We start from the raw sequence: 25,498 nt of genomic DNA, 5'->3' as shown, positions 1-25,498 counted from the left end.
ACCCACAAGGTTGAGTGCCCGTTGATAGCGATTGTTAGAGAGGCGGACACGTGGCAGAAGTTGATAGGTCATTATTTGCAACGGCATTCCTGATGCCAATAGTGCCTTTTCTCTGGACATAGAAGACTTGTTTTACAGCATACATCATGGTGAACTGTTTGCTGCAGTGCGTTAACTGATTGATCAGAATGGTCTAGTCGCCTTCCAAAATGCTTGCGGAGTCTCTGTTGACGTGTTCTTGGAACTGTTAACTGTATCTTTCCTCCACCGTGGTAGTTTTCAAGGACTCCCTGTTCATAGAGAAGAAAGGAATCTGTGTAGGGGCTAGTGTGGCACTAGTCTTGTGCCAGATATTTTTGCAAAGTTTGACAACACACTTCAAGGCTCTCTTCTTGAAAAATTCGTGCGCCAAGTTGACGATTTATTTATTATTTTAAATCTTTTACGGAATGGCCTCTTGCCTGTCGTAGTAGACCAGGTCTTAACAATGATCTTTAAACGGGCTCGAGTGCCCTTTGCTTTACACATGAACTGCCCACTAACCACTCGGTTAGATATTTAGAAATTGAATTAACTTTTCTTGACAGTGGCAATGTGTGCTGGTGCTTCTTACCTAGGAGTAAGAAAGTGTTGTTACTGTACTCGTTCACACACTCCGTTAAGTCGTTAAGAGAGGGATTGTCATGAATTGTTTCCGTAATGCTTTGCAAAAGAGTTGCCACCACAGCATAAAATCAAGTTTTGACAACCAGTTCGAGCGTTTGGTTTCTGCTGGTTTCCTAAAATCGCTTTTGTACGCAGTGGCAGAAACGTTGCAAAAGATTAAGAGGTGAGAGAAGAAAAAAAGAGCTGACCCAACAGCAGCTGAACGGAAAAGACTTGGGAAGTGATGCCCTATGTACATGGGGTTTCCCACAACGTCAAGAAAGTTACTGTGAGGCAGGGCGGTAACACTGTTTTTTCTGCTCCATGGAAACTTTCAGGCCTTTGCTCACGTGTTGTGGGTACCCCCCTGCATGTCATGACAACGGTTCCATTTCTTGTGTGACACGCGTGGTGTACGAGCTTCCACTGAATTGGGAAAAAGTTTACATCGGTCAAACAGGCCAGTGTATTAATGAGAGGCTGCAAGAGCACTACAATTCTTGGAACACCTCTGCTGGAGCAAATTTGCCTCGCCATTGTCGAGAATGCGGCTGCATCCCGCTTTTTTCCAATGTTAAAATCCTTGGTAGAGTTTACCATATCGGGCATGTAATTGCATCAGTACTACCTCTATCTCACAGCAATGTGGCCTATCGCAATCAATGTTAGTTTGTGTGTGGGTGTTGGCTCTTGAGCTGCGCATGGTCGCCTGGTTTTCCTTGGAGACGGGTTTTTCAGTAAAGCACAGTTGTTAGTCTAGTCGCGTGTGCCACGTCTCTTATCTGTACTTTGTCTTTTGACTGGTTTAATACTCAAGAACAAGTATGACAATAGCTCTTTGTTACAAATGCATTCATAACTTTCTTTGTTAACATCTTTAATATTGTAAGTTCAGTAGATGATAGCGAACAAGTTGCTTATAGAAATAAAATGATGTGGATGACGTGATGCTATACGGTAAAGTATTCCACAGTTTTGTGGCAATATAATAAAATGAATATAATCCATAGTTTGTCCTTATGTAGGGTATGCATAATGGCACAGTTGAGGTTGAACGTAGTGAATATGTGGATTTTTGATACATTAACATTGTGGAAAATTTTGTAAAGAAGGAGCAAAACAAGACAAGACTGCTAAACTGCTTCAACAAATACCGACTGATCAGTACCAGCCAAGGCTTGTTTTCGCTGACTATGCACCTGAACGGCATCTCGGGTTTATGAGTTTTAATGTTAAAGAACACTCTTGGGCAAGCCGTGGTCAGTTCACAAAAGAGCAGCCTGAGCTTTTACCTGGGGAGCTGAGAGCCGCACAGTTCTGAAATTCTTTCGTGCAGCTTCCGTAGCCTTGAGGTCCAAGTGTCCTTTTTTCGTGAGCACGACCCCACCTCCCACCCCCTCTTTGTCTGCCGCTCAGAGGTCATTCTGCCTCAGAAAAGACACAGCACTGTCCAAAGGATCACGGCCGCTCCGGCTTTCCATTGGAACCGTCCTCAACAAGCTGTCCGTACCATGTACCATCCAGAACGCACCTTTCCTGGTCTTCTGTCTTGGCCCTGCTGGCCACACGTTTATTCACAGAAAGCACCTCGTGGACAGGTAATCTGGGCGGAACACTGTATTTAGGCCCGTTCTTCAGCACCACAGCAACCTCATCTGGGGTTTGAATGTCCCCTAGAATCTGGGGACCTGCAGAATGAACCGTTTTCTTCCTACACCTGGGTAAAAGCTGAAGACACCATTGCCACTGGAATTCAGTCGTTCCAGCAGACAATTTCCAATTGGATGCTGAAATTTAGGTGCAAATTTTTGCACCTAAAACCATTTCTAGTCATGTGCCAACTAGCCCGACAGCAGACATTATTAAGTTGTCATTTGCATTTGCATTTTGAAATAAAAGTTCCAGTGATTTGCTTGTTGTCCGTTTATAACTGCTGTCCTACAGTGGTTTGGCGGCTAGAACACAGCACTGATCTATACTTGGTCGCATAACCAGAATACGTGTTGCGGAAGTTTTAAAATTAGTTATTTGGGCCCACATATGATGTTGCACAATTGCCCCTGACACCATTTTTATGGCACAGCACCTTTTTATTCCCAAAGGCTTCCTCCTTATTTTACCATTTTACTTCTTGCAAAGTCAATTTTTCCACTTGGCAACGAACCTTTAGCTGCTCCAAAATGCCCTTTTGGCTGCTCCCAAAAGCTGCTCCAAAACGACTTCAGCCAATCACATCGCTCAATAAACCAACTAGGTTCGTCTCTGAAATCAACAAATATGCTGTTGCACGCCGAGTATGTCGCTTTCCGCGGTGTTTGCCACTCGTCTATCATGCCGTTTTAAAATTCTCGCATCAAATACACCACAAGGTCTGTCTGCATGAAGCCCCGTCGTAGTTCTCTCATTCAGTGCGGAGCACCGTGCAGGCTGGTGTAAATAGGGGTGGCCTCCGGCATCACACTGGTGCAATCTCGAACGCCACACCTAACTGCACGCCAGCCTGCGCCACACCATTGTGGCATGCCGCACAGGCTGGCACAGTTAGGCGTGGTCTCCGAGGTTGCATTGGTACCATCTCGGAGGCCACTAGCATGTTGGATGTGGGCTCCTTCGCTTACACAGCGGGTGCGCTGGGTTGTGTGTCCGTGCTGCCATGTGCTAGCTGTTTTCTTCAACCGAGTTGCTGGTTTCAAGACAATAGGAAAGAGCCAAGTGGAAAGCGAGAGACCATCACATTGGAATAGAAGGTGGCTATCGTAAAGGCTGTCACTTCAGCTGGTAAAGAGGCACGTGCCAAAGATTCTTTTGCTCTTGTTGCATTGAAATACATTGGAATAGAAGGCGGCTATCGTAAATTTACGGCTGTCACTTCAGCTAGTAAAGAGGCACATGCCAAAGATTCTTTTGCTCTTGTTTCATTGAAATTTTATTGCATCCATTGCTGCATGACCATTTGGCGGGCCAGAAAGCCGTATTAGATGCGTGTTGCACTTGTCATTTCGGCTTTGACTTCATTATGAGGCGAAAGTGTGCTTGCTAGCAGTGATAATCCGGTGAAACTCTGCCACCGACAATAAGTAAAACAATGTGCATGGGTCAATGCAGGCGTGTGCACTCAAGTTATTGTTACTTAATTTCTTTTGCAAATAACTTGGTAAATTGCAATTAGTTTTGGGAGTCGTTAAGTAGTACTCTGGCCCCACAGGGCCGTCTGCGTGAGCAGGCGTTTGGTGAGTTGCGACACCACGTACCCGAGCACATGAGGGTCGGACCCTCCCACGCGTAGCCTTGCGTGGCTTAGCCGTGTCTGGGGAAAGGGGGATCCTGGAGGTTGAGCTAATGCCAGGTGTTTGGACCTTTAAGGCGCCTTAGCAGAGGCAACACACCTCTTTGGCCTCTGCTTCACATAGACGGCACCCCCGGACTGACCCACCCGGGGGAAATTGGTGATCGCCTTTTCCTGCCCCCCTCTCCGATCTTTCTCTTTTCATTTTTTCTGTCTTCACTGTCCTGTCACCTCTTCTCTTATATTACTTCCTCACTTTTCATAGGCGGCTTGGGTTAAACTTCCTCTCTTGGGTTTATATTGTCACGTAGTAGTGACGATGAAGCAAACAGTCGTAAAACTGGGAATGACGAAACTGATTCTTTATTGGGCGAACCTGTGCCCACAAAAGCAAGTTACACTTGAAGCACAACGATAGCGGCGAACACAGTCGGCGATCGTCGAAATCTGATCAGCGGCGAAATGCGTCGGCTTTTATACCTGAGTCATCGAAGGTTCCAGATTAATCCCTGATGCCCGCGTGTCTTCCAGAAAGTTCTAGACAATTCGCGTCGCTCATACAATCAGATTACATGGGCGTCGGTGACCACAGACGACGGATAGAAGCATTGATAATGTCCGAGAAGCTTCCAATGCAGGCGCGTCCTGCGCCGAGCGATAACGTTTAACATTTGTCGGCCAATGTTGAAAGCGGCCACCGGTGAAAGATAAACATGTGTACGTGTCAATACCCTCCCCTTAAAAAGCATCGTCCCGATGCTACAAACAAACACGAAAGCGAAAACAAAACCATGCGTAATAAACAAAATAACAAAAAACAATAACAAAGTAACAAAGTACCTAAGTTTGTCAGCGGGCGTAGAAAGGCTTAAGACGCACCACGTGGAGGACTTCAGGTCGTGCCCGGCGCCGCTGTGATTGCGAAATGCCGTCTGGCACGACCTCTAGTCCAGTGCGCCAATACGTCGGGTGATCTTATATGGTCCGAAATAGCGACGTAACAGCTTCTCGCTAAGTCCTCGTCGGCGTATCGGAGTCCAGACCCAAACACGGTCACCGGGCTGGTACTCGACGTAGCGTCGTCGAAGGTTGTAGTGTCGGCTGTCGGTCCTCTGCTGGTTCTTGATGCGCAGTCGGGCGAGCTGTCGACCTTCTTCGGCACGCTGCAAATAGGTGGCAACGTCGAGATTTTCTTCGTCGGTGACGTCCGGTAGCATGGCGTCAAGCGTCGTTGCCGCGTTCCTTCCGTAGACCAGGTTGAACGGCGCCATGTGCGTCGTTTCTTGCACGGCCGTGTTGTATGCGAAGGTCACGTACGGAAGGATGGCATCCCACGTCTTGTGTTCGAAGTCGACGTACATTGCCAGCATGTCAGTGATGGTCTTATTTAGGCGCTCGGTGAGGCCATTCGTCTGCGGGTGGTAGGCGGTGGTCCGGCGATGGCTTGTGTGGCTGTATCGCAGGATGGCTTGAGTTAGTTCTGCCGTAAAGGCAGTACCTCTGTCGGTGATGAGGACTTCTGGGGCACCGTGACGCAGGAGGATGTTCTCAACGAAGAATCGGGCTACCTCGGCAGCACTGCCTTTGGGCAAGGCTTTTGTTTCGGCGTAGCGGGTGAGGTAGTCCGTAGCTACGACGATCCATTTATTCCCGGACGTCGACGTCGGAAAAGGCCCCAGTAAGTCCATCCCAATCTGCTGGAACGGTCGGCGAGGTGGCTCGATCGGCTGTAGAAGTCCGGCTGGCCTTGTCGGCGGTGTTTTGCGTCGCTGACAGTCTCGGCATGTCCTTACGTAATGGGCAACGTCGGCAGAGAGGCGAGGCCAGTAGTATTTTTCTTGTATCCTCGCGAGCGTGCGGGAAAAACCGAGGTGTCCAGCCGTTGGGTCGTCATGGAGAGCTTGCAGAACCTCTGGACGCAATGCTGAGGGTACCACGAGGAGGTAGTTGGCTCGGAGAGGCGAGAAGTTCTTCTTTAGGAGAATGTCGTTTTGCAAGAAAAACGACGCCAATCCTCGCCTGAACACCTTCGGCACAGTGACGGTCTTGCCTTCCAGGTAATCTACAAGGTTCCTTAGTTCCGGGTCGGCTCGCTGTTGTTCGGCGAATTCGTTGGCACTGATGGGTCCCAAGAAAGTGTCGTCATCCTGGTCATCCTGTGGCGGCGGTTCGACGGGGGCGCGAGACAAGCAGTCGGCGTCGGAGTGCTTTCGCCCGGACTTGTAAACGACGGTGATGTCGAATGCTTGAAGTCTCAGACTCCATCGTGCGAGGCGACCTGAAGGATCCTTCAAGTTAGCTAGCCAACACAAGGCGTGGTGGTCGCTCACAACTTTGAAGGGCCTGCCATAGAGGTAGGGGCGAAACTTTGATGTAGCCCAGATGATGGCGAGGCACTCCTTTTCTGTTGTGGAATAATTTGATTCCGCCTTCGATAGCGACCGGCTAGCGTAACTTACAACCCTTTCTAGTCCGTCAGTCCTCTGCACAAGCACGGCGCAGAGTCCTACGCTGCTTGCGTCGGTGTGGACTTCGGTATCGGCGTTTTCGTCGAAATGCGCAAGGATGGGCGGCGATTGTAGGCGTCGCTTCAGTTCTTCAAATGCTTTGATTTGCGGCGTCTCCCCCAGCACCTCCACCAGATGTCACGTAGTAGTGACGATGAAGCAAACAGTCGTAAAACTGGGAATGACGAAACTGATTCTTTATTGGGCGAACCTGTGCCCACAAAAGCAAGTTACACTTGAAGCACAACGATAGCGGCGAACACAGTCGGCGATCGTCGAAATCTGATCAGCGGCGAAACGCGTCGGCTTTTATACCTGAGTCATCGAAGGTTCCAGATTAATCCCTGATGCCCGCGTGTCTTCCAGAAAGTTCTAGACAATTCGCGTCGCTCATACAATCAGATTACATGGGCGTCGGTGACCACAGACGACGGATAGAAGCATTGATAATGTCCGAGAAGCTTCCAATGCAGGCGCGTCCTGCGCCGAGCGATAACGTTTAACATTTGTCGGCCAATGTTGAAAGCGGCCACCGGTGAAAGATAAACATGTGTACGTGTCAATATATAAGGTTATAGCGGCAATGTACAGCTGGCGCCTGCAGCCTTACACGTTAAGAGCTGCAGCGTCCCCTAGTTGGGTGGCCGCCATCTCCGCCGAAATAAACCAAACCATTATGGAAACACCTGCATTTCCCCGTTTACTTGATCGTCACTCTCATAAGAGGGGACGCACCAATGAAATACTAAACCTCTTCAAACCAAAAGAAATCTTTCTCTGATTCCAAGTTGTACACAGCGAAAAAACTGAAAAACCAGCCAAAACCGTATCCCCTTTTCTAGTCGCAAAAGGCTTGACTGATGCCCTTGGCCCAGGTTATAAAGTCACTAAAATAACGAGCGGGGACCTCCTGCTTGAGATCCGCGACAAAGAGCAGCACAATAAACTAAACAAGCATGTGGCATTTGGAGACATTCCTATTACCGTTTCACCTCATCGTTCTATGAATACAGCACGCAGAGAGGTGTCTGATGCAGATCTCATCGACTTGTCCGAAACCGAACTATTGGAAGGCTGGAAAGAACAAAATGTAACAAACGTACAGCACATCGTTATCAGAAGAGACAATAAAGAAATTTCCATAAAACACCTCATCCTGACCTTTGCAACTTGCGATCTGCCACAAACCATAGAAACTGGATGCACAACGATAGTTGTCAGAGCATACATACCTAATCTTTGACATTGGAAGCATCGTCTTGGAAGACGATGCTTCCAATGTCAAAGATTTGGCCATGGCTCGCAGAGCTGCCTTGGTAGACTCACATGTGTGAAATGTGGAGTCCAAGGTCACGCCTCAGATAACTGCGAAGTGACACCTCACTGTGTAAACTGTGATGGTGAACATCCAGCTTACTCCAGATCCTGTCCTAACTGCAAAAAAGAAAAAGAAATTGTCACTCTCAAAGTGCGCGAGGACATCTCTTTCAAGGAAGCGCGTAAAAGGTGCTCACCATTCCACAGCACAACGTTGTGATGATGTGGATAGTGGCGTGTGGCGGTGCCAAGACATAGTGCGTGACAAGCCAGCTTGAAGTGATGGTGATTGTATGGCAGCACCAAGAAGAGGATTGGTGATGATGATAATGGAAGAAGACCACCACGTGCCATGAACAAAGAAGTGGCACGAGAGCACGCAGAGCGTGAGAGCGAGCGGCAGCCTCGAACGCAAGCTCGCAAAACGGCGGCTCCAGGCTCGGGTACCGGCGACCGGGTGTCCAGCTACCGTGCGGACCCGGGCGGAGATCCAGCTCGTGGCTGGGCTTTCCTGCGCGCCAGTGGCCTGCTGTGATAGCGGCCTGGTGCAGTGCTTCCTGCTTGGATCGGGACGCCTGAGCTACCAGCTACCAGCCTGCTGAGCGAGCCCGAGGACTGGCGACCGGGCGTCCTGCTACCGTGCGGACCTGGTCGTGGATCCCGCTCGTGGCTCTGCTCTCCTGTGTACCAGCGGCCTGCTGTGATAGCGGCCTGGTGCAGTGCTTCCTGCTGGCCACCGGGGCGCCTGAGCTACCTGTCCGCCGACCGAGCCCGACGTTATAGCGGCCGAGGCGTTACAGGCCAGGCGTTACTGGCCAGCTACAGCAGTGGCCTGGTGTTCTACCGGCCTGCTGTTTTCTTCCTGCTGCCACGTCGCGACAAGGTGCGGCGTGACAGCAGCGACGTAGCCACAACGACGCTCCACCATCACAACCACCGTCACGGGCACCGCAGCGACGAGGCACACGGGCGAGTGGTGACGCATGAGTGCTAGGCACATGTTTATATAGGACAAACGATTCGCGGACTCTAGTCCACGTACATGTAAATCGTCTGTATGTAAATAGTCTGTATCGTGCTAACGTGTCTGTTAAAGTCTGTGTTTCGTGTAGCAAGCTCCCGTCTGCCGTGTCATTATTAAAGGATCCTGGGCCCAACTGGAAACACCGGCAAGTTTGTCGTTGTTTCCCCATCACACACGTATGCCGATGCGACGCGTCAGGGGGCAGCGTTGCACCAGCCTCCGCCACTTGTCCGGCCCGCGCACAGTGAGCGGTCGGCTGTGGCGCCCCCCCCCCCACCCCTGTGGTGGCAGCAGTTAAATCTGCTCCACCCACCCAGCCACAGGGACCTGCTACCCTAGGTACGTCGGGTCTCAAGACCAAGCCTCCCCAGGCGAGGTCCGAAAAACGAACAGGCAGCTCGTATGTGCGGGCATTCAGTGCCTCCCAGGAGGCTATGAACACAACACCGGCACCATTGGTGCCCAAAAACCGGCGTGGCTCTCTCGAGCGCGCTAAAACCAACAAAAAAACCTATAATGGGGCCAAACGACGGTCCTGTTACTTAAGACACTACACAACTGAACACAGAACACTCCTCTCTTCAACAAGATGGCGGTACAAATTATTCATTGGAATGCCCGTGGCATTCTAAACAACTTAGACGACATCGAAGAAATAATACAAGAATTTAATCCTAGGCTGTTCTGTATTCAGGAAACACACTTAAGGGGGGACATGGGTCCCGAGAAAATTTTTTTATTATTGACCCTAGATGCATGAATTTTTCAGGGAATATTCAACTTTGTGTACTGATTACTAATATGCAATTATCTTTTCTCTACATGAATCTAAAAAAAAGTTACCATTCTTACCTTATAAATTTGGGATGCGACTAGCATAAAAAGTAATGCATCAACAGAGCTCAAATTTTAAAGGTATGTTCCCAAATGTTCAAAGAGTGCACATATGCAATTTAATGCTTGTATCTATATTTTAGCCAAAATTATGAAGTTCCTAAATTGCAGTCTCATAACTGAATATTCGCTGGATATTTCTACATGATTTTAAAATGTTGCAGTATCCTAAAACACTATATTATAGTTTTCTTGCACACTCTAACTCTCTAGCATTCAAGCAAAAAAAAATCAGGAGGATTGAGTATTAGCGACACAGTGTTGATCCCAAAATTCAAAACATGGTAAATTCTTTATTTGAGAAAAACGCAAAAAACTAAAGAGACTGCATAAATACACATTTTACGCTTGAAAGCCACAGCATTAGTAATTACAATCTCTCAGAAAGCCCCCGGTGAGTAATCTGAAGCAGGCTTTTGTTTGTGCTTCTTCTTTGCTGCTGCCTGGAATGCTGCCGAAGATGAGCGCTTCCTGTCCGAGCCGACTGCACGGCGATTGTCTTTTTCGGCTGCCCTCTGACTACCTTGGCATGTTTGTTCTAGTTGCAGTTCACGCAGTATAAGTGAGCTAGACTCTTGGTTTCCGACGTTGAAGCTCAGAACAGCCTCTGCCACAGCGGCCTCAACGGCAAACAATGACACATTCTTGTCTTTTTGTGCCAGGCTCCAGATGACCGAATGCAATGCCTCATTGGCATTCTGTGTCTTGGCTCTCTGACATCTCTGCAAGAGCTTTTTGTCAGACAAATGCTCGTAAACAGGACGTAGTGCAGTGCCGACAGCCTCTGGCAAGTTGTAGTTGCTTTTAGGGGTGGGCTCATTTTTTGCCATGGCTGCGTTATGCTTGCACCATGAATCTGGGCCATGGGGACATAGGCTGTGGTTCGATTTGTCGTCAGTGGAGGTCACATGATAATATGTAGCCCATACTGCCGTGTGCATTGCATCCACATTTCCAGAATGGGATTTGAGAGCCCAACCGTAGTAGTTGGTCAACTTTGTGATAAGGTCGCCAGTGAGGCGGCCTTTGCCACTGATGCGCTCTCCGCTCTCCCCTTTGTGCTTCTGCACAAGGTTCCGCAGTGCAGTTCCCATGCGTTTCTGCACATGGTTTGCACAGTCCTCCTTCTCAACATTTATGAAGCCGTACACTTTGGCTTCATTGACAGCATTGTACGACCGGCTGTCACCATCACAAAGCATGGTTGTATACCTGAGGCCATGAAGCAAGAGGGAGCGTTGAAATAAAATCATTGCCGCCTCTACTTCCATCTGGCCAGCCTTGCACGAGGTGTTCTTCTGGCATGAATGCTTAGACTTCCACTCGGCATATTCCGGGCTCTCAGGTTTTGGGCCACATTCACAGCCAAGGCAAAAATTGGAAAGCACTACAAAGTCGAGCACATACCCTGAAAAAAATCTCTATCACAGTGGCCACTCCTATGTGGGAAGTGTGCCCCCTAGTGTGCCAGCTTCCATCAAAAGAGACAGCAATGTTTCCTGGGTTGCCAAAATTGAGGTCTTTGTAGAGGCTCTTAACTATTACTGCACATTTACTCATATGTCCACCACAGGCTCTCGTTGCTGCTGGCTTCAGCTTCGTTTTCAAATACTGCTGATATGTTTTATTGTGAAGGCCTCGGTGCGAAATGCCAATAGCGGCGAAAATATCGTTCAGCGCTGTCTGGCCATTGCCTGTGCTTTGCATAGCACGCGCCGTGCGAATGTTAATTTCGAACGGGCTGCAATTATAGCCACCACCGCGAACTCGACGCGAGCTCCAGTTCGAGCCAACTTCCCCGCAGTTGCTGCATTTAACTTTTAGTTTTACGGCTATGCCGTACTCACGTGCGTCACTTTCAATTGTCAACTCTCCATGACACACTTTGCAAGAAGAAACTTCGTGCAGTAAGTTGTTCACCATATCGAGGTCGACAATGGTATACGTCGTGGTCGACGCACTTTCGGGGCTGCACTCGCTTGCGAGAAAATTCATTTTGCGATCCGTTGCCGAGACCGAAGAAAGTTCCGCTACTTTTCGCTGCGCGCGCCGCTCGATCATATCACGGTCAGCCGTTGTCAGAAACGTCGAGTCTATCCTCACACGGTCCGTTCGCTTGCGCATGCCCGTCGTACTGGAAGCAGCGTCCATAATCGCCGTCACGCTTTCTCCAGCTGCGAGTTCTTTTGTTGCATCACTACCGTCTGCAGTTGTAATCGCAAGCGGCTGCGATGTTTTCTGGTGCCTTGACGGAGTATCACCGCTGTCAGCTGATTCCGACACCACCACGGCCGCTATCGCGATCGCCGGCTGCACTTGTGTCGCACCGCCGCTTCGTCGCGGCACCTCTTCCGCTCTTCCGTCGAGGTCTGCAGATGTCAACGTCGATAACAGGGATGTTTTGCAGCAATCTGGCCGCGTACCGCCACTGTCAGAGGCTGTCGCGATCGGCGGCTGCCTTTGTGTTGGGCTGCTACATCGCAGCGTCTGCAAGTCTGCTGTTCCGCTCGGCTCTGTCGATGACCCCGCTGGTGACTGCGACGACTCCTCGGGCTGCACAGCACGTTTTCTTCGCCGTTTGCCGAATTTGTGCAGTGTGCGGAACTTCCGAGCACGATTCGGCATCTTGATCACGATCGCGGAACAACAAAACGGGCGGAATGGCGTTGCCTGTGCGCGTCTTTGGCCGCCCGCGCTTGATCGCCAGTGTTGCCAGTCCCCACGCTCCAATCACAAGCCGTCGTTCAGTCATGTGATGGCTATGGACCAGTGATACGGCGCGGTTCTTTCTCTTGCTTTTGCCCGGCAGTGCTCTCCCGTGGTACCATTGGAGGTTCGTTTATGGCGGGAAAGCAAGCCGAAAAGATGCTCTTTCAAATGAGACCAAGATGGCCGGGCTCCGGCGAGCAGTCAGGGCGTGCCGGACAGCGCAAGAAGGGCCCATTTTCGGCGTTTTCGTAAGCGAAAGCAAGTGCTCCGATGAATAAAGACGGCATTTTTTTGCTCAACGACGCGTCATTGTGAGCCAATTTTTTGCTGGCAGGTGCGCGATGGTATGAAGAAAACGAAAATCACAATATTGAAAAATCGATTTTTTGTAGTTTTTTTCGTCCTCGGGACCCGTGTCCCCCCTTAAAAATATCGAATGCAAATTTCCTAATACACTATACATTATTGTGCAAAGATCGCAATGATGGCCAGACCGCGTCTGGCGGTGTGGCTATTACAGCTCAGAGGTCAGTTGCTTGCCAGCACCTCCACCTTCAAACAAATCTAGAGGCACTTGCACTTAGGGCAATACTATTTGACAGGTTGGTGACAGTCTGTTCATTGTACATACCACCTGAACATCGTTTGCAATTTAGAGAACTTGAAACTCTTGTTAATCAGCTCCCTGAACCATTCATTTTAACAGGAGATCTGAACGCCCATAACATGCTGTGGGGCGACTCGTGCTGCGATGCAAGAGGGTGTACTGTAGAAGACTTCCTTTTATGTTCTGGTGCGGTTCTGCTGAATAAAAAAGAACCCACCTTCTATAGCGCGACACATAAGACGTACTCTTCAATAGACTTAACCATAGCTTCTCCAACTCTAATGCCATACCTTGACTGGAAGGTATGGCATTATGGAACCCTTATGGAAGTGACCACTTCCCTATCGTTTTAAATTTAACAAAACAAGCTGGCTGCCCTCCACAGGTTCCCCGATTGAAAACCGACTCGTCGAACTGGGCACTGTTTCAAAAGATTACGTACTTACAATGGGATGATTTGGTTTCTTTTAATATAGATGATGCTGGTGGCATATTTGACAGGTTTTATAATTGACGCCACTGAAAAATGCATAAAACAAACTAACGGACTTGCTAATAAGCGTCGTATACCTTGGTGGAACGACGAATGTAGAGAGGCAAGGAAAAAACAAAATAAGACTTGGGGCCTGCTTCGCGACTCTCCAACTGCGGAGAATCTCATTAATTTCAAGCAGGCAAAATCACAGGGTAGGAGAACGTGTCGACGTGCTAAGCGAGACAGCTGGGAAAAATACATAGTGTAAGCACTATTAACGTACTTCGTCCTTTTCATTTGTACATAGCCATCATCACCTTCCCTGTTCTTCTACTTCTTCGCGCATGAGCTGGGGCGTTTGCTTTTTGGAATAAAAAGCGCTGACAGCTCGGTCGGTCTCGGTCTTATAAAGTGGTGGAGGTACGTCAGGACCCCGACGTCCTCTCGCGTTCCCGTCCTCCCTGGAGCTACGTTCCGGTCGCCGCCTGCGCCCGGTTACTCCTACTATGATGGACACTTCCAACCCCGGCTCTTCCGGCGCCTCTAACCCTACCGCACAAACGACTCCGCCTGCGGTTCCCTCTTGGACTGTGACGTGCCCTCAACGCGATCCCCCTGTCTTTGCGGGACGCCGCGGTGATGACGTCGACGATTGGATCGACAACTACGACCGCGTGAGTTCTTGCAATAAGTGGACAGATACCCAGAAATTACGGCACGTCGCATTCTACTTGACCGGTGTTGCGCAGACGTGGTATTTCAATCATGAATCCGACATCTCGGATTGGTCCACGTTTACCGCCAAGCTGCGGCAAGTCTTCGCTTCCTCGTCTAGCCGTGCAGAAGTCGCCAAGCAGAAGCTGGGCACGCGCCTCCAACTTCCGGAAGAGTCGTACACCTCATACATAGAGGATGTCTTGGCTCTGTGCCGCCGTGCGAACCCTAGCATGACGGAAGCCGAACGCGTGCGACACATATTAAAAGGCATTGGGTCTATCGCGTTCAACGCCTTAATCGTGCAAAATCCGGCTTCTGTCCAAGCCGGACAGAAGCTGGATATGTAGCATATACAATATGTAGCATCAACTCTTACAAGGATGAGAGTAAGGTTTGGAACAGGGTGAACAAATTAAATGGCCGGGAAACACAACCACTCTCCTTAGTAAACACTCAAGCGACAACATGAAAGAACAAGCCGAATTCCTGGGCGAGCATTTTCAAAGTATTTCTAATACATTACACTATGGGCCAACTTTTCTAAAGTTCAAGGAATGCGCAGAGCGGGAACGCCTCGAACAAGAGTGCACAACAGATGAACCTTACAACAGTCCGTTTAGTCTCGCTCAACTCAAGGCCTCTCTCAGTTCTTGCACCAACTCAGCACCAGGTGGTGACCGCATAATATATGAAATGATCAAGAACCTGCACTAAGAAACAATAAACACGCTTCTGTCTCTTTACAATGCCATGTGGATATCTGGACATATTCCATCCTCATGGAAAGAAGGCGTTATCACCCCAATTTATAAGCAAGGCAAGGATCCCACATTAGCCAGCAGCTATAGGCCAATAGCACTAACAAGCTGTATGTGCAAGTTATATGAAAAAAAATGGTGAACCGGCGTCTAATATATTTCCTGGAAAGCAACCGTCTACTTGACCCCCTCCAATGTGGTTTCAGAAAAGGTAGGTCAACAATAGACCACCTCGTTCGCATTGAGGCAAACATCGGTGTTAGGCCCCTTGATGTTCTTAATCTTCATCAATGACATATCAGAAGGAATCACTTCGAAAATACGGTTGTATGCAGATGACTGCGTTGTTTATCGCTCAATTGACACTCCAGCTGATATCAAAATTCTTCAATCTGATCTGAATAAAATTTCTGAATGGTGTAGTACCTGGCGCATGGCTCTAAACACAACGAAATGCAATTACATTCGTTTCTCGAGAAAAAAGCTAGACTCGCCAAGCTCCTATGTTATCAACAATGTCAGTTTACCGCATGTAAAGGAGGCCAAGTACCTTGGTGTATACTTTACGGATACCCTGTCTTGGAATGAACACATAATAAAAACAGCAAATAAAGCCAACAGAACCCTTGCATTTTTGGCTCGCGCTTTCCATGCGTGCCCTGAAGGCGTGAGAAAGGTCCTGTACACGTCATACGTTCGTCCTATTCTCGACTACGCGAGTGTACTCTGGGATCCTTATCAACAGAACATGATATATTTGCTGGAGCGCGTACAAAATCGAGCAGCCAGGTACATAGTCGGTGACTATCGCCGCACAAGTAGCGTCACCGCTATGAAGACCAGATTGCAACTGCAGACTTTGAGCGATCGTAGACGGTATCTTAGGCTGAAGTTCTTTCATAATATTTTCCATGGGCGCTCTGGCATAGACAAAACGAACTACATGCTGGCACCACATTACATTTCGAATCGCCGCGACCATGCCTTTAAAGTTCGGGAGATAACTTCCAGAGGAAATTTGCTGAAGTATTCATTTTTTCGACGAACGGCATCTGAGTGGAACAGGCTTCCTGAAAACGTTGCAAGCATCGCATCTAATTCTCAGTTTTATAAGTGTGTTCAAGCTCTATAGCGCTGCTGTTACCTGATTTTGTACTTGTGTTGTTTTCTGTACTGTACTTCTGTACTTGTTTTGTTTTATACGGGATAGAGACGCTTATATACACAAACAAATCTTTCTCTCTCAATTTCTCGACTTGGAGAAAGGCTATGACACAACATGGCAATTCGGAATCCTCCGAGACCTATCTGCAGTGGGTGTACGCGGCAACATGTTCAACATGATAGAAAGCTACTTGTATAACTGCACCTTCCGCATAAGAGTAGGCAATGCCCTGTCCAGAAGTTTCACTCAAGAGACTGGTGTGCCACAAGGGGGCGGGCTTAGTTGCACGCTCTTCGTTGTGAAACTGAATTCCCTTCACAAAGTCATTCCATCCTCAATGTTTTATTAAATGTATGTCGATTATCTGCAGATAGGATTTAAGTCTTGTAACCTTGCAATATGCGAGCGTCAGGTTCAGCTCGGACTGAACAAAGTGTCAAAATGGGCAAATGAAAATGGTTTTAAGTTAAATCCTCTCAAAAGCTCCTGTATACTTTTCTATAGAAAGAGAGGGCTAATACAAGATCCAGATATTATGCTGCATGGACAACACAAACCAAACAACACTGAAGACATATTTTTAGGCATTATACTCGACACAAAACTAACCTTCATTCCTCATATCAAGTACAGTGGAATCTCGATGATACGATCACGGCTAATACGAATTTCTGGATGATACAAATTTTTCTGTGGTCCCGGCCGAATCCCATTACTTTGCAACGTGCTAGAGAACGGTTGTTACGAATCGATTTTCGACCCGCGTTGGTTGATACGAAAAACGCCGCCCCACTGACGGCCACGAAAGAGAACAGCGCGCAGTCACGCGCTTTCTCCTTTTCTCTTTTGGTGCGGAGGCGCGGACGCGGCGCTGGACAGCGCGGAGGCCGCGACTGGGCGCGAAGAGTTTGACGTGGTGGCGCTTTTCTTGCTTTTGCGCTTTTCCCCACGCAGGCGTGGGGAAGTGCGGTCTATCGCTTCAACGGAAACTGAGCGGCGTAAGCACAGCGCATACAAAGGACAGAGCCGCGTGGAGATCGCTTTCAAGATACGGTGCGCGCGACAACCCCGACAGCCGGCACAGGCGCAAAGTACAAGAACGCATTTGTTGGCAGAGTAGAAGCCCCCCCCCCCCCTCTCCCTTCCCTTCCTCCTGCGCGGCCTTCCCGCGTTGCTCCTTTCGCGTGGGAGATTGCATCGCCAGTTACCCTTGCGCCCGGTTGCAAGATATGCATTTGGTGCCCCACAGCACAGCCTCTCCGTGCGTGAAGGCGAAAAAAGGCGCGCTTTCACTCGCACATAAGGCGCGCAGCGACGATTTTATCGCCCTTGGACTCATGCTCCACGTCTCATGCTCCTCCTCCGCATCGCCCTCGTTGATCTCTCCCGTCGGTGGGCGCACCTCGTTGAGAAGCGTGCTTGCTACCGCCCTTGTCGGCAAGATTTTCCAGCGGAAGCCGCATTATAACCGGTATTTCGTCTCACGTGGCTGCACTGTAAGCGGTATGCATATACATGGAGTTCTGTGGGAGGGTAAACGGGAGTCAGAAAAGGCCGCGTTGTTGCCAGTTACGTTATAAGTAATCTATACTGTAAATGCTTTTTACGTGCGTGTGCCTGAGTGAGTTCACCTCCGACTCTTTAATTTAACTAGTTTTAATTGTGTTTCGATGATACAAATTTTGGCTAGTACGAATATTTTTCGTGACCCCGTGAGCTTCGTATCATCGAAATTCCACTGTATCTCGAAGCTAAGTGCCTGAAAACAATGAACATCCTGAAGATACTATCACACGCAACATGGGGTAGCGACAGAAAATGCCTCATGAACCTCTACAGAAGCCTTGTACGATTGCGGTTAGACTACGGCGCAGTAGTGTATCACTCTGCTACCCCCAGTGCTCTCAAGATGCTGGACCCTGTGCATCATCTTGGCAACCGCCTTGCCACCAGTGCCTTCAGGACAAGCCCTATTGAAAGCCTCTATGTGGAATCGAACGAATGGTCCCTTGATCTACAACTATCATATTGTACATTTAATTACTTTCTGAAAGTACACAATGATAAAGACCATCCTTGTTATTCTACCATCAACGATATGACCTCTGCAACACTTTTTCATAACAAGCCTGCAGCGAGAGAGTCATTCTCGCTCCGTGTGAGGAGGATGAGTGAAGATATGGACGTTCCTCTTCTTGAGAATCGCCTAATGGCTCCTGGTAAGCCGTTACTGCCGTGGTTGTGGCACATCATTGACTGCGACACGTCATTTGTGGAGGTAACAAAGCACGGTTCAGAGGCCCACATTCGTATGCATTTTCTAGAGTTACAATTTAAATACTCGTGTCCAGAATATTACACAGATGCTTCTAAATCGAATGCCGGCGTATCATATGCAGCCGTCGGCCCAACCTCTTTGGAGTCCGATGTTCTTCACCCTCACACAAGCATCTTAACAGCAGAGGTGTATGCAGTGTGGTGCGCTGCGGAACACATCAAGCAGTTAAAACTACATAAAGCGGTCATATACACAGACTCATTAAGCGTTGTTAAAACACTGATGTCATGCTGCAAACACAAAAATCCAGTAATTGCAGAACATTTCTCTCTCCTGTGTACTATTTATGCATCTGGCCAACATGTAACGGTATGCTGGGTGTCTGGGCACAGAGGTATTGAAGATTACGTGTTAGCAGACCGAATAGCTACTTCCTTAGATACAAAATCTTGCAACATGTTCATAACTGTTCCAGTTATAGACCTAAATCCATATTTACGGAACAAACTCCGAACCTACTGGCAACATAAGTGGGACGCTGAACTCCTTAATAAGCTCCATGTGGTTAAGCCACATTTAGGGTATTGGCCAACTCGAGACGAAGTGATGTCCTATTCTGTCATCTTAGAATAGGGCACACTTATGGTACGCAGAGTTTTTTATTGACTGGCGGTGAACCTCCAATGTGTAGTAGATGTGGGGACACCCTCAGTGTTCAGCATGTCCTCCTGGAATGACGCGAAGCACAAGCCGAGAGGAAAAGACACTTCCCGTGGGGAGCACACGCCGCCACCTTCCCCCGGGCGCTCGCTGTCGCTTGCGTACATAGCGCACTCGGTCGGCGGGCCGACATCTTCTAGTGCGCGCGCAGTGGGCGCCGGGCGGACACGGGAGAGATGCACTTTGCCCTCTCGCGGTTCTCGCTCGCCTCTCGCGACGTGCGTGCCTGCGCGTGAAGAGGGCAAGTATCCGGTGGGCGGGGAGGACATTCCCCTCTTGGGAAGGTAAAAAGGTATAAAAGAGCGCGATCGAGAGGCCCCGGTCTCTCTGACCTCGCTACACCTACCTGCCCATACGGATATACCCGCTGCAACTCGTGAGGGACCTCATTTGCGTGACTATCACACGCGATGAGGCAAGCCTATTTTATTACTAATTATACAGAGCGGACTTCCCTCTGCAAGTCTGTTTTATTGCCCACAGCAATAAATGTTGTTGAGTGGACTCGCTTGTTGCCTTATTCGCCCGAACCCTACATAGCTGCGATTATATGCGCTATGGGTTAGGGAAGACCCCCACACGTTTTAGCATATAGGCAGTGCATACCACTTCACCTGGCACTGTTTCTAGGCAGAGAACCGCTATTCGACATGAAATCCGTTTTAGTGTTCTTAAATGACGTCCATACGATCAATGTATTCTGCCCAAGAAATTCGTAGCACGGCCTCCTGCGAGAGGCCGCTGTTGCAATGTCAACCCTTGTTTATAGCACATGCATCCGGACCCTTGTACTCAAGGTACCTGGTGAGGCTACTCGTCGTGCTACTTGTGCTACTCGTTGTCAACCATCACTTTTTCATTTTTAAATGTTATCACAACCCTGTTGCACATTTCATACTCATAGCATACGCCACTTCAGTCACTATCATTATTTTACTACCTATATGTTTTACGCCATTTACAGCGACAGTTTTTAGGCCCCTTTACAGCCATGTCACATCTGCCATGAGAAACTCATTGCCCGCGTCATAACAGCTGATCGATTACATTTACATTTGTCATGGCGCTCTTTGGCCATACCTGGCCCTTGCGCCCTAAAACACCACACATCATCAAGGCGATGAGTAACACGAGAACAAGGTGAGAGCAGGAGCCAACGTGTCGACAGGTGGACTTGTCTTCTTCAAGGCCTTGAAGAAGACAAGTCCACTTGTCGAAACGTTGGCTCCTGCTCTCACCTTGTTTGAAGAAGACAAGTCCACCTGTCGACACGTTGGCTCCTGCTCTCACCTTGTTCTCGTGTTACTCATCGCCTTGAATTGCCATCTCCCGCATTCCCCTTGTTTTCCCCACACATCATCAAGTAGTACTTTGGTTACTTTTTGACTGTAATATTTATACTTTTATGTACACTACTTGCAGGATTACGATAAATGTCGAATGTTTGGGGCTCTAACAGCATTTTAACATGAGTACTCATTGACCCACAAATAAGAAATCAGTTGACAGAGCCTAAAGCAGTTGGAACATCTGCCGCCAATCCCAAATTTGCCAGTTACAATGGCCAATTTTCCAGCAGCAAAACACATTTTATTGCTCAATTAGCTTATTTGTGTTGGTGATGTCGTGGAACCAACATGATATTGTCCATGCTGCCTGCATAAATCTTTCTTTACAAGCTTCTTAAGAATAGAAGCATTCTGTGCTTTGCAGATATGGCGAGAAATCTTGCATGTATGTCGCATGTTGTCAATCGGACCTGGTAGCCAGCTTCTGCTTGCCCGAGGAGTTGCTCTACCGCATAGCTTTAGGACACACTATGGCTTTGCTCCCTGTATATACACTAAGACTACACGTCTCCACATAAGTATCGCAGGAAGCCCCGTCTTGTAACAGCTGTAGTCTTTTTTTTTTACATTTGGTCTCTCACAATGGTTGCAAAATAGATTTCAACTTTCGTACGAGTTGGTCTGTCGTGGCGTCGACACAGCACATTGAAGGATGCTGCTGCCAGTGTAGTAAATGATTTGTTGTTTTATGACATGTGTCAAGTCTGAGTGTTGTTGTGTTGCATTTCAACCACTGGCCTCATAGGTTGGAGCGATAGACTGCTCATAGACTGAGCAGACTACAAGGCCTTGCAAGCATCTGGGATCTTTCAGAGCAGCTTGCTCTCCTGACGCAATTTATTTTTCAATACAGAATCTGCTCGCTTGCTAACTGAGGCAGATTGAGGACAGTTGGGCAGATTTCTTAACACAATGTGTGCTTTCTGTGATCTAAATTTTTTTGTTGACATGAGGCCTGGGCAAAACTTGGTTCAGTGGTTTGTGCCAAGCTGATGTGGAGTGGCCTTGCAGGGCAGCTGCCTGCTGCTGAGCTCGTGCAGCTGTGTCTGGCGGAGAACGTGCAAAGGGTCCGGCTGCAGGCTGCAAGGTGCGTGCCATCAAAACTTTGAATTGGGCATCGGGTATTGTGTAGCATGACAGCAGTGTCGTGGGCTCAGCAGTGTTATGCTTCACTGCATTGCAGTAGAACCTTGTTCATACGTGTCGGAAAAAAACCCAGAGGTAAATGCGACAGAAATGCATTAGGCGTTATGTTGCACCTCGTTGAGGTCCTGGATCCATGATTTAAACTGTGTTCACCACATCGCAAAGTGTGGTTCAGAAGCTCACTCAACACACATCCTGCCTTTTCGTGGAGCGAATTGTGACTGACGGCGGCTCCGACTGAACCACCGTCAGTTGCACTATATATTGTCGCGGCTCACTGGAGACAAGAGCGGAGAAGGGTATTTTATCGAAACAATTAGAACAAGTGCTCAGTTCAGGCTTCTTCTTCTCTAGCACCTCGCTCGCACACTCTAGGTTGTCGTCTTTGTCGTCAGCGTGGTTGGGCACAGATAGCATTGCAGCATTGCGTCCCTCCAGAAGGAGCATTGTCCCGATGCTCGGCGGGTAGCACCCGGTGTTCAGCAAACCAGAGAGTGTCCATGTCCTTCAGAAAAATAAGGTTTTATGCGCACCCGTGCACAGTCTCAGGCAGGTCCTGACAGCGCCTCAATCATGATGGGCTGTCAGGAATGACTTCATAGTTGACGTCGCTAAGGCGTTGTATAACCTTGTATGGTCGGAAGTATCGGCGTAGAAGTTTCTCCGCAAAGCCCCGGCGGCGTACTGGAGTCCAAACCCAGACTCTTTGGCCGGGCTGGTAGACGACGCATCGATGATGTTGATTGTAATGTCAGGCATCACGGTCTTGCTGGCTAGTTTTGTGAACTCGCGCGAGCTGTGTTGCTTCTTCGGCACGCTCTGTAAAATCTGCGGTGTCAGTCACGAAATCGCTGGAATCATGAGGCAGCATAGCATCCAGCATTGTAGTAACTTCTCAGCCGTGGAGGAGGCTGAATGGCGTCATTCTTGTTGTTTTTTGCCAAGCCGTATTATAAGCAAACATTACGTAGGGTAATATTTGGTCCCAGTTCTTGTGTTCCACGTCGACATCCATGTCCATTCCTAGGATGAGTGATCTGCAGCACTCTTTTAAAATCGTAAAAGTGGCGACAAAAGCTGTATTTCCTATCTGGAGTCGTGCAGTAAATATCCTGTAGGTGTCATTATCTGGCCCCCGGCATTTCGAATATAGGCCCGTCCATTGCATTTTGATTTCCTTAACGGGTCTGCCAACTGCTCACTCATTATCAACAAGTCTGCGCCAGTGTCAACTAAAGCTGTCATGTCGTGCCCATCAATCGTTAAGAGTAGGTCGGCACTCACAAATTCGTTGGCGTTCCGTTTCTCCGGGTTGCTCTGACATCTCAGTAATAATGGGGGATTTTCGGCTGTTCGATGACTTGCAACCTTCCCCCCGCAGGTCGCTGCTTTTTCAGGGGTGCAACAGTGCACCAATTGCGCCATTTTGATACAATTTCGTATTTTTGCGCCAAGCTGCACCAAAACCGTGACATATGTCGAAATTGCGCCACGCTGCGCCAAAACGCCGGACCAGATGCGAAATTTCTCGGTTACAATGACATTGCGATGGCTCTTTTAACGGACTGTACGTGGGACTCGTGTAACGCCTTTGCTTGCCGTGAAGCGTAAGAAATCCAGGCTGACCGACTTCTGAATATAAAACTTCCGGTAAGCGCAAGTTCGCCAAGCTTGCCGACTTTGTCATAAATATGCAATGAAATTGAGATAATTCAAACTGCTTCATTGTGACGGTGCATGTGCCGCGAAGTGAGTGTTTCGCAACTGGCCGGGCACACGCTTTGAGTTAGGTGTCGGCCGCAATGCACGAAAAATGCTGTAACTGCGGTGCGAAATGCATTCTCTCGTAAAGTTGACACTTCATTGACCGCCTTTAGTACGTCCCAATCGTTGCCCCCATGCCATCGCAAAGATTTCCCGAACGATGGTTTTAGTTTCATTCGCGGCTTTTGTTCGTATTTTGCGGGCTATAACTCGCGCCTTTGTATAAGTTGCACCCTCCTAAAAACGGCAGTTCTTCCGAAAAAAAAAAACAATATATTAGTCGTACTGGTGTACAAGACGCACCTGTTCATTCGGTATATGATTTAAAAAAATTAGTGAGGTTTCACTCCGCGAACATGGGTCACGTGCAAGCGTATGGGTGTCATTCCTACATAATTGCGATAGCAATGATAAGGCACACCAGGCGCATTTCTGCAATCTTGGTATGGGTGTCATTCCTACATAATTGCGATAGCAATGATAAGGCACACCAGGCGCATTTCTGCAATCTTGGTTGCTGCGATGTTCCATATAAAGTGAAAAAGCGATAACATGGTCTTTGTGCGCCGCATGCCTTATGTGCGAGTGAAAGCGTGCGATGGTGAGCCGAATTGCACAGAGGAGGAAAGCGGGAGGGGGTTGGCTTGTACTCTGGTAGCAACTGCGAAGTTTGCGCAATGGCACGCGCCATATCTTGAAATCAATCTATAGATGCGACAACTTCGGGGTCGGTTGATTCGCGGTTGGCCTGCCGCCCCTTGCGTTGCTGCTCTGTCCTCGCAGGGAACTCGATAGCGCGCAGCACCTATAGCAATTAAGTGTTAGAGATCAACCCAGCGTGCTTTGCGTTTGACGGCAGTTTTGCCCGATTTTGACGGCAGTTTTGCCGGGGGAGGACACGTACACAAATCGCACCCGTGTATAAGACGCACCGGCGAAAAATTCAGAAAGAAACCGTGACTTATACACCGGAAAATACGATATATACATACTAATTTCGCGTCAACGAAGTTCCACCAGAACAAAATTTTTCGCGGGTCTTGCGATTTTCGTTGTAATGGTACTCGACTGTGTGTGTGTGTGTGTGTGTGTGTGTGTGTGTGTATATATATACACTCAGTCGACTCTCGTTACAACGGACCCTGATAATTTGAAAAACACTGACGTTTTATCCGAAGGTCCATAGTATCCGAAACTGGAGGCCACCGCCGAAACACCAAAAGAATGTCAGTCGCTGCATGTTCCGACTACCGCCGCAACATCGCAACACGTCGTCAGAAAAAAAAAACGAAAAAAAAAAAAAACGAGAGGGAACCACTCACGAAGAAATGCATGTGTACTTTCGACATCTTTCACGAAAAAAGTTGTGTGCAGTGCACTGCTGAGGTCCGATCGAGGTCGTTGTTCAGAGTGCGCATTCAATTTTGCCAGGCGCGGCCTAAGTCAACCGTGCATGGCGACACTGAACGCGCGCTCCGAACGGCGATCTCCGATCGCGCCCCTGCCCTCACCTACACTGCTAATGTGAATTACCATGTATACTCCCAGAAATACAATGCAAAGTTGGGTGGTGCGTTTATTATGCAGGGTATATTTTGGGGTGTTTTATGAGTAAGCGTTCTTTGTGAAATTGCTCCAAATTTGGAATTTACTGCTCCAAAACAGTTTTTTTTCCCAAGTAACCTGCTCCAAATTTGGATTTTCCTGCTCCAAAAATTGCTCCAAATCCTATTCTGGTTGCACCACTGCTGTTAGTTTCCCCGCCGTGGGCTTGGAGAGCGCCCTCTTACCACGTCAGCAAAACTGCGACAGTTTGGCGAAGAATGACGTAACGGAGACTCTCGGTGAGCGTGACCGGAGATTAGCTGAGCTGCCTTGTTCCCGAGTGACACTGTCGTCGAAGCATGGATGTCTCTCTGGAAACAGTCGCGGAGTGGCAGGTGGCATTTCCTGCAAGCCACCCTGGCCATGAGGGCAAAAATGATAAATGCGGCCTGGTTCTACACAATGAAAGCACAATGGTTGGCGATCAGCAGCGCCATACGTCAGTACTGCGAAGCTGCGGTCACCTGAAATGCTCCCTCGGTATCCAAGCAGCAATAGGTGGCCACTGGTGATACTATGGTACTGGCACGGC

At 48.6% G+C, this 25,498-nt stretch overlaps 1 protein-coding gene across 3 annotated transcripts in view; it reads left to right on the top strand.

The window, feature by feature from the left end:
- LOC119445387 (ubiquitin conjugation factor E4 B) overlaps window positions 1-25,498 on the top strand; it is a 441,801-nt gene that overhangs the window by 100,644 nt on the left and 315,659 nt on the right. For all 3 annotated transcript variants that reach the window (XM_049664500.1, XM_037709694.2, XM_049664499.1), the window contains exon 4: window positions 21,463-21,538. In XM_049664500.1, coding sequence (XP_049520457.1) covers window positions 21,463-21,538 — 76 coding nt within the window. The remainder of the gene's footprint in view (window positions 1-21,462; window positions 21,539-25,498) is intronic.

The sequence above is a fragment of the Dermacentor silvarum genome, chromosome 3 (assembly GCF_013339745.2).
Source record: "Dermacentor silvarum isolate Dsil-2018 chromosome 3, BIME_Dsil_1.4, whole genome shotgun sequence".
Lineage (NCBI taxonomy): Eukaryota > Metazoa > Arthropoda > Arachnida > Ixodida > Ixodidae > Dermacentor > Dermacentor silvarum.
Note: the sequence above shows the minus strand (reverse complement) of the source record. Positions and strands in the feature narration are given on the sequence as shown.